This window comes from Ooceraea biroi, chromosome 1, assembly GCF_003672135.1.
Source record: "Ooceraea biroi isolate clonal line C1 chromosome 1, Obir_v5.4, whole genome shotgun sequence".
Taxonomy (NCBI): domain Eukaryota; kingdom Metazoa; phylum Arthropoda; class Insecta; order Hymenoptera; family Formicidae; genus Ooceraea; species Ooceraea biroi.
The window spans coordinates 21,856,983-21,871,270 of NC_039506.1; the positions used below are offsets into that span (position 1 = coordinate 21,856,983).

Genomic DNA, 14,288 nt, shown 5'->3' on the forward strand with positions numbered 1-14,288 from the left:
GGCCGTCACTGTCGTCGCTGATTCCCGACATGCCGTCGGTGGCGCCGTCGCTGCCGTAAACGGGCGAACGCAGAATCGGACCGCGACGATGCGAGCGCGTCGGATTTCAATTTTTTAAGAGCACGTGACCGATCGGTGGATATTCGTGCGATGCGATTCACTTGGCGCTACAAATGCTTCAAAACACTTCTGTCTTTTTTCTTCTTTCGAATAAAGTGAAGCGTTGAAGCATTTGTAGCGCTAAGTGGACCGCAACCATTAGCGGTTAACATTGTGAATTGATTGTCAAAGGGAATGTATGTAGTAAATTGTGTATGTTTGATAAACAAAGCTGAGAAGACGTGCTGGGTTAAGGTAATTTCTGCTAATGAAAAATAATCATTTTCTATAGACACTTTCCGCTTAGAAAAGGTTTAGAAAAGGTTACTTAGGAAAAACAAAACCTAACTGAAGGATGATAATCCTACGCTTTAATACATTGAAAATCAAGTGTGTTAAAGATAAATTTTATTAAATAATACATTGAGCGCAACATTAAATTGTTAAATCACTATTGGGAGAAATAATATTTTTACATGGCAGTGATTTGTATATGTGCGGCACTTGTAGCAATTTAACGCTAAATCAAGAATATGTATCAGGAAATACTATTAAATTAGTACTCCGCAACACTTCTTCTGTTGCGCCAATATTTTTTTAGTTTTTGTAATATTCATTATTATTATATTAATTAAGGACCTTTCTCATTACCACGATTGTAGTGCAAATAGTTACTACTAGGATAATTACAGAATTCGCAAAACCCGGGTGCTCCCTGCGCTCCTGGCGCTCCTCTCATACCAGAAATACCTGTCATAAATAAAATTAATGCAACACACATCACATATAAAAAGTTAAACAAGTATACTGAATTTAATTATACTCAAAATTTTATTCTGCAATTTTTACCTGGTCTGCCTGGCTCGCCTCTGTCTCCTTGCCTACCAGGTGAACCAACACCGTCGTTACCAGGAGGTCCTATCATAAAATACATTAAAATTGTTACATATAATATTGTTACATATAATGCACAGCCGTTTCCTATAGATTGTTATGAAAGTATAATCTTTTAAATTGTTATTAATAATGCTTCTTAACCTGGTAAACCTTTTGGACCAGGTGGGCCTTCTGCACCGATTCCTTCGGAACCTTTCTCCCCTTTTTCTCCGCGTTCACCAGGTGGACCCCGTGGTCCTGTAGGACCTTGCGGACCCGGTAACCCGACAAATCCAGGTTCTCCTGGCAATCCTGGCGAACCAGGATCACCTACGGTTGGAAATAAAATTAGGAAGTAAAAACTTTTACGTGAAAAATCTCGTATAAAAAGCGACAATATATAATATTTGTGAAATACGCAAAAACATGCATCAATTCTTCTACGTGCAACATTCGGGCGTCTTTTAAAACAGTTTGGCGAATCGTAATGGCAATTATAATAAAATAAAAAAATAAATACAAAATATAGAAATCGAAGATAAGACCGAGTATTAAAGAGGATAATAGATATATGCTGCTTTAAAGAGGCGTGCCGGTATCGAAATGTTAAAAGCGTGACAATCGCCAGGAAGATTAATGAAATTACTTGACTAATCTACTGCCCGCGAAGAAAGCCGCCGTTAATCCAAGCATGCTATTCTCCAGACATTCCAGAGGAAACATTGTTTCGAGTCAGTAGGTACCTGGAATGCCCCGCTTTCCGGTTCGACCGGGATGGCCCTGTCGGGCCGGTCCCGGCAACCCGGGTAGCCCTCGTAGACCGTCTGTTAATTCTTTCAGCCTTTCTGTGACACATGCCAGTACATCACATTATCTTTAGGGGCGGAGATGATAAAATGAGCCGGAACGTTAATCCCGGTCAAACTCGGTCAAATATTGTTAACGTGCGTCACGATGACTGCGTCATTCGCATAGAAGTTATATATTACAGTTTTATACGCGTACGATGAAACGGTGGTGCTTCAAGCATTTAGATCGTGATGCTACTATGAGACGGTCGCTGTACTATGAGTTGCTCGCCGAAAAAAATGTCTCTCGAGTTAGGTTCCTAACGTTTTCCGCTCTACAATCGTCTATACGCTGTTAAGAGCAGGAATTAAATAATGGCCGATATTTGGTGCAATTAATGCGCGTGCTGTGAGAGATACCGCGATAACCCTGACTCAGACAAAGGTGTACCTGGGCGACCCTGTGGGCCAGGTGATCCAGGACGGCCTGGACGGCCTCGGCCGGGCGGTCCGGGTGGGCCTTGCATCAGCGTTGCCATTTCGGTCATCTGTTCTGTACGTATACATAGGTGACAGTAAAGAAAACGGATCACGACGCGATTCCCTAATACGTGTGTACTTGACGCTGTTCCGGAGGTTTATTCGCGCGCGAAGATATAGATTTGTGTAATGATATTTAATAAGAGGAACAAGTTCACCGTCCTAAACCTCGGTTAAAGTTAACCAAGTTAGGTTTAATCATATTTCGCAGAACGAAAACGAAGAGAATCGAAGATCGGAGGATCAATTAAGCTTCGATGAGCTTCAATTGAGATTCATAGAAAATGACAGTCAGTAACGATAATCGACGGCAAATGCAATCACCTCTCAGCACGCTGGCACAAATGTCGCGAATCTCTGCTTCGCTGATGCTGCGACCTGGCAAACCTTGAAGTCCTGGCTGTCCTGGTGGACCTCTATTCCCGGGAAGACCTTGCAATCCGGTTGCTCCGTCCTTACCGGATATTCCAGGCAGTCCTATGAGCCCTATGGGCCCTCGTTCTCCAGGAGCTCCTCTTTCACCCGGCTGATTGATTTTAAGATATAAGATTTTTCTCGAAATATTTAAACATCGATATTTACAATGTTTTTGTCTCAATAAAATATTTACTGTTCCCGGAGAACCTGGTGGGCCTCTAGGTCCCTCGGGACCGGGTTTGCCTACGCTAGCAAAGCTAATGTTTGGAGCTGGAAGACCGGGTGGCCCTAATGGTCCTGGCGGTCCTGGTAGCCCAGGTAGACCAGGTCTTCCTTCCAATCCTGGTATACCTGATGAGCCTGGTGAACCAACCGAACCCTAAAAAAGTTTTAAATTCTAAATATTTTAAAGTTGTGTTGTGAGTCATCGGAATTTTGTTAAAAGTTTTAAATTATTATAATTTAAGAAAATAATATGTAATAGTATTAACCACAAAATAAGGATAAATTATTTTGACCGTTCTTACCGAATTTCCTGGCAATCCACGAGGTCCGATAGATCCTTGTTCGCCCATTTGTCCTTTGCTTCCCTTCTGGCCCGGTTTCCCATTAAACCCCGGTGGTCCCGGTTTTCCTATCGATCCTTCTAAACCTCGTGATCCTGGAAAACCAGGTTCTCCACGTGATCCTGGAGGTCCCTTGTTGCATGCAAGAACGAATAAAACGCATATTATATTTTACATAAAGAATTATAACGTAATCACTTACATATACACAAAAAAAAAGTAAGTGTCACATCAAAACTTATATACTTGTATATACGTAACAATTTATAATCTTCATAAAAGAATTTAATAATCTTGAATTTCAACTAAAATGAAATAATGAAATTATATCACGCTAAACGAAGAAAACAATTTTTGAATAAAGCAATTTTGTATAGTTCAATCAAGAAAAATATATTTGTATTATTTAAGAATAATTTTCTTGAATAGAAAGGAAACAATGTTAAATAGAAAATAACATATTTTCAAACTATTTTCGCGTTGTGCGTTATGTTTAGTTTAGATTACCATCGCGCGGCTGTCTTCGCGTGGAGGTTAACAATTTGGTAGAGTGTGATAATTGTGCGTATAATAAATAATAGATATAAGATATAATCCCGTCAACGTGAAAATACGTCTCTTACCTCCACGCCCACGATCTTATTCCGTTATTATTTGATGCATTTTCTAGTCGAGAAAATAATTATATTGTATTCTTCAGGTGACAACTATAATATTGAAATAAGATTATAATATAGTTGAAATTCAAGATTATCTTCTACCTACCCTAGATGGTTCACAAGAGAATTGATTGCCCTTGTTAAATCAAAAAGGAGAGCTCACTATACTTTTAAAAGAACTATTAATAAGAATTTGTTCTCAGACTATCTGGTGTTTTCAAATGCCAGATCACAATGTAAGGCTCTGTCTGGGGTGGTGTGGAGGGATTATGTCGGTAGAACCGAGAACTCCATCTCGAATAATATCAATAATTTCTGGAATTTTATAAATACTATTACTAATAAGGGCTCCTCTCCCCCTTATGTCTATAGGGATGGGGTGCATACGAGTAATGAGATAGCTACGGCGAATCACTTTGCTGACTTTTTCGAGTCTGTGTACAATAATAATAGCATTACTTGTGGCGCGTCAAATAGTTCGATCCTAATCGACATGACGGGGCATGATGTAGGTGTGAAAACCAATAGTGAAGTAATATCCATAGATATCAGTATTGGAGAAGTCTTTACACAGATAAATAGAATGAAATCAAGCTCTAGCCCAGGTAGTGATGGAATCCCATCTATATTTATAAAGTCATGCTGCTATATTTTGTCGAGAATCCTCTGGATGATATTTAACAAATCATTGTCCAGTGGCATTTTCCCGAGTTTCTGGAAAAAATGCATTGTGACGCCTGTTTTTAAAGGTGGTGACAATGTTGTAACCAATTTTAGACCTATTAGCAAGCAGTGCGATATAGCCAAGTTGTTTGACTGCATTGTGGCGTGTAAAATGTCTTCATTGATGAAGAATATCATAGTTAATGAGCAGCATGGATTTATGGCGGGACGGTCAACGTCGACCAACCTTGTTTTATATCATGACTACATTACAAATGCTCTTGACGATGGATCACAGGTTGACTCCGTATATACAGACTTTAGTAAGGCATTTGATAGAGTTGATCATGTGATTCTTTTAAAGAAGTTACGGCTGGTTGGCGTTGATGGTGTGTTTCTGAATTGGATATCCAGTTTTTTAACAGGTAGGCTGCAGGCGGTGAGATTCAATAACGCGCTGTCGAGGGACATAGTGGTTACATCGGGAGTCCCGCAGGGGTCTCATTTGGGTCCTCTATTATTTAACATTTTTATTAATGACATCAAACATGTATTTGAGAACTCGAATTTTTTACTTTATGCAGATGACCTCAAGGTATATAGAAGAATTTCTAACTCTGTAGATGCATGGTTACTTCAGTGTGACCTTCTGAGATTGGATACTTGGTGTGAGGATAATGGCATGAGGCTTAATTTATCTAAGTGTCATGTTGTTCACTTCAGCCGGAAAACGGATGGTTATAGGCATGATTACGTTTTGAGTGGAACTACTCTTACCAAGGTTGATTCCATCCGTGATCTGGGTGTGACGTTTTGTAGCGACTTATCCTTTAAAAAACATATAGAAACTATTACGAACAATGCGCTTAGAAGGTTGGGCTTTGTCAACCGGGCCTGTAAGTTTTTCAGTAATGTTGGTACCTTGAGGCTTCTGTATTGTTCCCTCGTGAGACCTCTGCTCGAATACGCATCTATAGTTTGGGCTCCCTATCTGGTATATCAGTGCGACATGATTGAGCGTATCCAGCACCGCTTTCTCCGCCGGGTCAGTTTTAGATTGCTTAGACCGATGAACTTTTTTGACCACGATTATGATTATTTGCATCGCGAATTGGGCTTGTTATCTTTGAGGGACAGGAGAACTCAGGCGGATCTGGTGTTTGTGCGGAACATAATTAGCGGTCGCATTGATTGCCCAGATTTGCTGGAATGCATCGGTCTGCATGTCCCTGGTAGGACCGTAAGGCGGGCTGTATTGTTTCATGTTGAGTCTCTTCGTTCATCGTGTGGTTACCACAAGCCATTAAATCGTCTCCGTATTGCTGCGAATACATTTTCCCCATATATTGACTTTTTTTATGCTTCTCCTAATGCGATTAGAGCTGCTTTTCCCCGTATTAAGATTCAAGGTGGGTGATAACAATGGTTGTATTTTTTGTATTGACCACTATTGTGGGACTGTATATACTGGACTATCCTTGCAGTGAATTTACTAATTAATGGAATGTCACTGCCCATTGATTTGTACCGCAATCAAACAACATCATGTTTTTTCGTTTTCGTTGTATCATGTGTCCGTTGGATTCTATGTACTCTTCATCTTCGTCTTTTTTTTCATTTTCTCTTGTAATCTACTGTATACTAGAGGGTTTTTCCCGTTTAATAAATATATATATTATTAAATTCTTTTACGAAGATTATAAATATTGTTGCGTATATACAAGTATATAAGTTTTGATGTAACACTTACTTTTTTTCTGTGTATAAATATCAAATAAAATACCTGCGGTCCCGGTAATCCTGGAAGTCCATCCTTCCCTGGGATTCCGGCTAGTCCCGGAGAACCAATTGGTCCAATTTCTCCTTTAACACCCGGAAGACCATCCTCGCCAGGAGAACCAGCAGGTCCTTCAGGACCAGGTGGTCCTGATATTACACTGCTTTCTCGCAGCCCCGGTATACCTTGAATAATAATACATATTAGTAGATAGGCTATGCCGATTCTGGACCAGGCGCTCCGAGGGGAGCGCGGGGCGAGGGGGTATGACGTCACGAAGGGTATAATTTATAACCCTGCGTCACTTTTCTGTCTTTATTTTAGGGATGATTGTTTAAGAATATGTTTATGACCCTGCGGCACTTTTCTGTCTTTATTCTAGGAATGATTGTTTAAAAAAAATATGTTTATGACTCTGCGGTACTTTTGCTATTTGAGCGCCGATACCCGGCTGCTGGAATGTTTTATATCTTATTATAATATATCGTAAGATGATGTAACGTCCAGCGGATAAGCTAAGTGTAACATTTAAACTCTATCGTAACCTGCGTGGTTCAGGTGATTGAGCGATTGGTCCGAGGCGAGAGTGAGAAAGAAATTTGTAGGTATTTGTTGCACTTAGGCTGCAGTGCAATCGTAGGCCGCTGCCTTTGTTGAGGCGACATCCTTTGTAGTAAACTTCCAACATGTAGCGTCGGTTGCAGCGAGAGTTTTATTAGTCAAAGAGATTAGCGAATGTTTTCCAACAGAAAGAAAGTTTATGATTTAGAGAAAAATATTTTTCGCACAATCGAGTACGTGCCGGAAATTGTCTAGACGTTTGTCGCGACTGACGCCGGACCCAGTATGATGTCATAACGTACATCCGAGTAAAAAAAGTTCTGAAAGAATGCAGTCGTATAAGAATATGTTCATGTTATAATAAGATATTGTTAAGATATAATGTAAAAATGACTTACCTATGTCAGGATCGAACCTGGGTCGGACCAGCCATATGATCACTCGATAGAGTTTAAATATTACACTTAGCTTATCCGCTGGACATTACATCATCTTACGACATATTATAATAAGATATAAAACATTCCAGCAGCCGGGTATCGGCGCTCAAATAGCAAAAGTACCGCAGAGTCATAAACATTTTTTTTTTTAAACAATCATTCCTAGAATAAAGACAGAAAAGTGCAGCAGGGTCATAAACATATTCTTAAACAATCATCCCTAGAATAAAGACAGAAAAGTGCCGCAGGGCATCATAAATCATACCCTTCGTGACGTTATACCCCCTCGCCCCGCGCTCCCCTCGGAGCCCCTGGTCCAGAATCGGCATAGCCTATCTACTCATATTAATTTCGTTGTTGTATCTAGATGTAAAATATGAGGAAAGATTATAATCTGCGTATCTTGCAATTACTGTATAATCTTTGTTAAATCAGTTGCGAACCATCTTGACCACGTTCTCCGACGTCACCCTTTGGGCCTGGAGGACCAGGAGGACCTGATAATCCTGGCGATCCTGGCAATCCTGAAGGGCCTGATGATCCTGGTACGCCGCGTGGTCCTGGTGGTCCTGCAATTCCAGGAACGTTTGTAAATACAGCGCTTCCTTTAGATCCAGGGGGACCTGGAGGCCCTGGAGGCCCAGGAAGCCCTGGTACACCATCGTGACCATAAGATCCGTCTAATCCTGGGTATCCCCTGTCTCCGCGATCGCCTAAAACATGAAATTTTATAGTTTATTAATAATTTAAAGAGGCGATGTTTTTCTTGATATTTTCATAACGCTATATCAGTGGCCTAAATATTGTTAATGAAACATTCTTTCTTATTATTCGCTAATTTTGGTCTTCAGTTATTTATAAGCAAACAATTTACAGACATTATCATTGATTGCGACAAATCGATTTACAATGGTTGCGAATCAGCATATCTGGGTCAATCTCGATATACAGAATATCACGCGACGCTTGACTCATTTAATACTTCTTATTGAAACTGTGATTTTTTATATGATTTACGTTAATGAAAAGGGTTAATAAAACGATGACTTGAATTTGCAACGTCAATACTCAATATCTCAATATTCAATTTCGCCGAATAAAATTGCTATTTGTAATAAATTTATTTATTATTTTATTTGTTTATAAATTTAAACCGAGAAATTATTAAATATACTTTCTATTATTAAAGCCAGGGTCAAATACACATGAGGCAAATATTACCATACAAGGTTACTGCCTCTGAGCTAGCACAAAACGGCCAATTGATTCAGATATTACAATAACGACAATGATAATTGAGTGCAATAAATGAGCATTCGTTGCGTAATACTACATGTCTACATACCATCGATAAGAATAACACAATTATACCAGACGTGATTTCTTTCTGGGCGAGATTAGATTGCGAGATTATTTAGCGCGCGTCGAATGCTACTCAGTAAATGAGTGAATTTGATCTTATCTTAAGCAATTTATGTCATGTTTTCCTCTTAAGGGATAATATTTCGTACCTTTTTCACCCGGCAATCCTTGAATACCTTCTCCTCCACGTTCACCCTTGTCCCCTTTATCGCCTGCAAGTCCTGGCGGTCCAGGAGAGCCCATCAGACGCGGCAAGATTCCACACAAATTAGTAATGTTTCCTGAAGGACCTGGAAATCCTCGAGGACCTTGGTCGCCTTTTAGACCCGAAAAGCCCATTTCACCCTGTTAATAATTAACCACTAATTGACGCTTTGTTTTTATTATCAACGAGTTTATAATTATGTGCCACATTGTATTAAATTTAAAATTAACTTACTTAATTAACTGGAAGCATTTACCTTTTCGCCGCGATCACCTTTTTTTCCTAGTTGTCCCGGTGGTCCCACGAAACCCATCGATCCTTTGGGACCCGGTGGGCCTGGAAAACCTCTGGTGCTAGTGTCATACGAAGCTCCCTGATAATATTTATTCCTTATATTTTTTTAAGTAAATTTAGTTGATAGTATATCGTAAATTTAAAAATTGTTCAATAATTTTTAAAATGGAATTGTACATAATATTGTGTGTGTAATATTTTAAATAATAATTGATAATACCGTTCTTCCTTGTTCTCGCCCCGGATATCCAGGTAAACCTGGTGGACCAGATGGACCGATCGGTCCCCGTGGTCCAGGGGGTCCGGGAGCACCCTAATACAATTTTCATTATATACCGTTAATGATTACAAAAGTTGATAATTGATTAGAAAGAGTTTAGAAAATCAAAGAAAACTAAAAAATATATTATCGAAAAATAAAAAAATTAATTATCGAAACATCTATATTATTTTTGTTAAAATAATATTTAATAGACGTGTAGCGCATAAATGTACATATATCATAAAGAGATATTATATTTAACAATGTAGGGATGATCTCTGAAAGGATATTATCGATGAGGCATACACCGGCAATTAAATAACTATATAGTTTTGTGATAGAAGAGAATATAATATTTTCTTGCAGATAATATACGTATACTGGCTCTCGCTGAAAGCACGGATTATCATTCTTCAATTTCTCCTGCCCGTACAGGTCTCCTATCTCTTGTCTATCTTTTTTCTCGCTTCTTGCTTTTTGTGCGTTTAAGGTTCGCAATAAATACAAATGACAAAACAAACGATAATTTTAATTTTATAATTTTCAAAAATATTTGTAATCATGCAACAGCACGCCGACTGATTTATCATATTGGAAGAAGTATAAGCATCCGTCCATCTTAGAAAGCAATAATAGTTCGCTTTACCGTTAGTTTTACAATCAAAATGAAAATCTTACAATATCGTACAACTTCTTACATCTTAATCTTACAATCTTACAATCTTAAAAATCTTACAACAAATATATTAATATTTATATAATACAAAATCACTTACATTTGCGCCATTGAATCCACGTGGTCCCTGTGGGCAGATTGTTTCGCAAGCAGGTTTTATCAGCGGAAGCGGAACGGGTAGATAATTCTTCTACGTTCACGTTAATAATCAGGTTAATTCGCTGGTCAGATTTTGAACCGTAAATCTTGTCATACTATATCAACTTACCGGTAGTTCCTCGCATGTGTCTCTCTCTAGTTCCGCAGGATTACAGCTTAGTATCATCCATTGTATATCGATCTAATGATAGTGTGAACACACGTACAAACAATAATCATGAAACATTAAATAATAACAGAATATTATCCGAACAGAGTTTTTATTAAATATTTTATGAATATTATCTATAATGTGCATCTATATTAAATTTTCGATTATTATTTAAACTAGATTAGTAAGCAAATTGTATTTTAAGTGACACACATGTATATCTATGTATATCAGTTTGTTTTCTTTTATCTTTTTTACAGCACTTTCGTAAGGGTATTTTTATCTATCAGAGCTCTAGTATGTTTTCATTCTAGATCTAGGCTAGGAGTCTAATATTAAATTCAGTTTGTCCTACTGACAGTTTTAGCCTCGGTTCATGTAAAGCTGTTATTAATTAAGTAGCGGGCTGCTTAATTGTAACAGCCGACACATAATATCATCGCTGAAACGTGCGCATTCTTTGCGATGACGTAATCCGTAATGATGATGTAATCCGAAAGAGTTAAATATATTTATACATTCAAGGTTTTGATCATAAATTTTGATAGATATTTGCGAAATTTATCAAAATATTTTTAACTTAAAGACAATGCATCATATTAAAAGTATCACGGCAATTTTAATTTTAAACATAAAACTCATAAATATCAATAGGACTTACCGGAACAGTGATTTTACTGTTGCTCATTTTAGCTAATGATATGTCACCATCGATGTTAATTGGCCTGCGTGGATTTAGTTCTTTTGTGCCAACGTATTTACAGTCAATTTTAAGTACCAGTTTATCCTTGAATACCCCGAAACTTACTTTATGCCAATCCTTGTCGAATATCTGTATTATCAAAAATCATGTTTTCTAATATGTTTATTTAACAATGTAAGTTGTAATTAACTAACTTTCTTTCATTTATCGCTTATGAGCAATATGATAATTTATGGTGGACAAACACGACTTTTAAATAACTAAACGTTATCAGTGAACATTAATCATTAATATCAAAACTTCATGCGCCTGCAATAATGATTAAGTGACTTCGAGTGACATCATGTTTTCACCATCGAATCATCGATTGCACGCTCAGTCCTCGTTTGCCTGTGACAGGACTTTAACGTTAAGAGTTTGTCAAGTGACATTTGTGCAAGGAGCGGTTGAGTGCAATTCACATCCGTTACATCTGCTCGGCGATGGCATGACGATACGATTCACACGACGAGTTTTATGCGACATGGCACGCATCTCACGCTTACGCAATGATTTCATGGGACAATTGACGAAACACTCGTAATGATCGAACGGCTAAATCGCTTTAGAAATGCCGGCTTCTCTTTGCTTAACAACAATTTTAAGAGCGATTCGCTCAATAGAATTTACGAGCGGTGCCGTGTATACCACAAGTGATATCAATGTTGAAACATGTTCAACTTTGTATTCTCAGTTCGAAACAACCGGATATAATGTACTGCAGCAAACATATAACAAAGAAACACGATTTTAATCAATTTTCCTTCTAATGGAAAATAAAATTCGAAGTGTCGAAAATTGGAATAAATTGCAAAAGAAGAAGAAATTGTTGAATGAATGGAATCGTTATACACAAGAACGTGACATATATGAGCTATTCTAAAATAAAGATAAATGTGATCAAATTGCACACTCACGCGATCATTCGTGAAAGAGACCGTCTGCAATTTTTCCTCGTGACCGATCAATGAAAAGTCCAGTGTCTGTTTTCTGGGATTCATCGTGATGAGAAATTGAGCATCGCCTCTTGCATCCACGATCTTAACGACGTGCCAAGAATACTTTGGTAATTTTCTAGCTCGCAACATGTACGCCAATGTGAATTCTTTTGGAAGCGTGTTCAACGTGACATTTCTGAAAAAAGAACTCAAGTATAAAGAAAACTCGGTGCTATGTCACTCGATGCTTGTGATGAAAAATTGTCGAGGGATGATATCGGAGAATTAGCATGCTCTTCAGCCAACTAAAAATGGTTTACGAAAACGTAACGTGGTCCATCATTACATCCATCATTAAGAATGAAATTAAGAATTAAACGTTTATTTTAATTTAACAATTCAAAGCATCTAATAAACGTTTGACGAATTTTACACTGGATAAAGTCGACGGAAGATGTTAATCTCTGTTTCTTTGTGAAATTAATTTGAATACTTTGTCGGGAGGGTGACATCAGTGCTTTTCTCCAGCCGATATGCCGTTTGCAGACGAGTGCTGCCTCGCACTTTCGTCATGCCGCTGTAATGCGTCTCTGGCAGATCCAATTTCAGCTTGCTGATGAAATCGAAGACTCGAGGACCGTCTCCTTGAGATTTGTCGCATAGAATGCGCGTGCTCACGGTGTCTTCTGGCATCACATATTCTACCATATTATATTTTAAATTTCATATTTTAAATCATCATATTTTAAATTTTACGTACAACGAGATAATTTTGTTGATACTTACGCGCATAAATCAAATGTATTATCACGAGTATCCATGTTTGTCGATACATTTGCCGTAATCGAATAGATCTAAAACGATAAGATAGTAATAATTCATAATTATAATACTTCTCGAGTAATATTTAATAACATTTAAAGAAAGAAAAATAATAGTATTTTTTAAATAATGGTGCGGTATATTGGCAGATGTAAGACATCAGGTCCAATAAGAGTAATTATTATCTCACAATTTTTAGTTATCTCTGAAATATAAAATTTATTTAATATACAATAAAATTATTTCAATACTCATAAATAGCTCCATGTATTTATAATTTAATTAATATATATTTGTTATATTATAATATTTTGACAATGCTACTTTGTGTTAATGGAAAGGTTCTCATTGTGGTCCTGTGGCGCAACGGATAACGCGTCTGACTACGGATCAGAAGATTCCAGGTTCGAATCCTGGCAGGATCGAGAGTGATTATTTTTGCTCAAAAATATTTAAAAAATTGAATGTTTAAAATATTTAAATGTTTTTTTAAAATATTAATATTAAATATTTAAATTTATTAATTTTATTATAATTTATATACTATAGTATTATAATTTACATTTAAATTATTATATTTAACTATTTAAAATAAAATAACTTAGTTTTAAAGTTTTAAAATATTTAAAATATTTCCAAATTTTTTAAATATTTAAAAAATTGAAAAATGACAAAATTAAAAGAAACATTAACTATACCCATACAGCATAGAAGCTTGCAACAACATTGCAGCAACGTTTGCAATATTACTGCAATGTTGTTGGAAGCTTCTGTGCTGTATGGGTATTAACATAATAACATAAAATATGTAGGATGGATGAGTATAACAAGATATTAGTTGTAAGGATACTTTATTTCGGCGCGTGTACAAGGGTGTGAATCGTAGCTCGGCCAGGGAGAGATGGGTGCTTTCCAATTGTTTAACTTTCCAATTATTTTTTAGATAAAGTTAAAGTTTAACACATCTTAGCACAAACATACACAAAAATATTTTATTGGCTATATATTACTAAAAAATCTTACAAGATAATACATAGCCAATAAAATACTTTTGTGTCAAGATGTGTAAGCAATTGAAAAGCACCCACTGACTCGCACGCTGGGTCTCTTCGTAAAAACAACGCAATCGCGATCCGTCGCTATTTCAGCATTTTCAGCGGCTCGTCTGATATTTGAGCAAAGCTATACTGCTCTGACCGGTATCGCCTGTTGTTATATTGACGGCGGTCGGAAATTCTTTTGATCGCGTACATTAAACGCCACGGCGTCTTAAGATCTCACAAATATGAAG

The 14,288-nt window shown here is 37.3% G+C and overlaps 1 protein-coding gene and 1 non-coding gene across 2 annotated transcripts; one reads left to right on the forward strand and one right to left on the reverse strand.

The window, feature by feature from the left end:
* Positions 1–141: 141 nt before the first annotated feature.
* On the reverse strand, positions 142–13,175 carry LOC105278486 (collagen alpha-2(IX) chain). Its single transcript, XM_011337614.3, has 19 exons — positions 12,962–13,175; positions 12,669–12,876; positions 12,155–12,371; positions 11,157–11,327; positions 10,454–10,525; positions 10,286–10,375; positions 9,468–9,560; positions 9,210–9,326; positions 8,898–9,093; positions 7,830–8,099; positions 6,392–6,570; positions 3,248–3,418; positions 2,914–3,099; positions 2,628–2,829; positions 2,215–2,316; positions 1,719–1,820; positions 1,138–1,305; positions 949–1,017; positions 142–849 (listed from the first exon to the last, which is right to left on the reverse strand). Exons 1-19 carry the CDS (start codon positions 13,008–13,010, stop codon positions 731–733), a joined length of 2,781 nt encoding a protein of 926 aa, XP_011335916.1. The 5' UTR covers positions 13,011–13,175; the 3' UTR covers positions 142–730.
* Positions 13,176–13,349: 174 nt separating this feature from the next.
* On the forward strand, positions 13,350–13,422 carry Trnar-acg. Its single transcript has one exon. It is a non-coding gene; the product is annotated as a tRNA-Arg (tRNA).
* Positions 13,423–14,288: the final 866 nt, after the last annotated feature.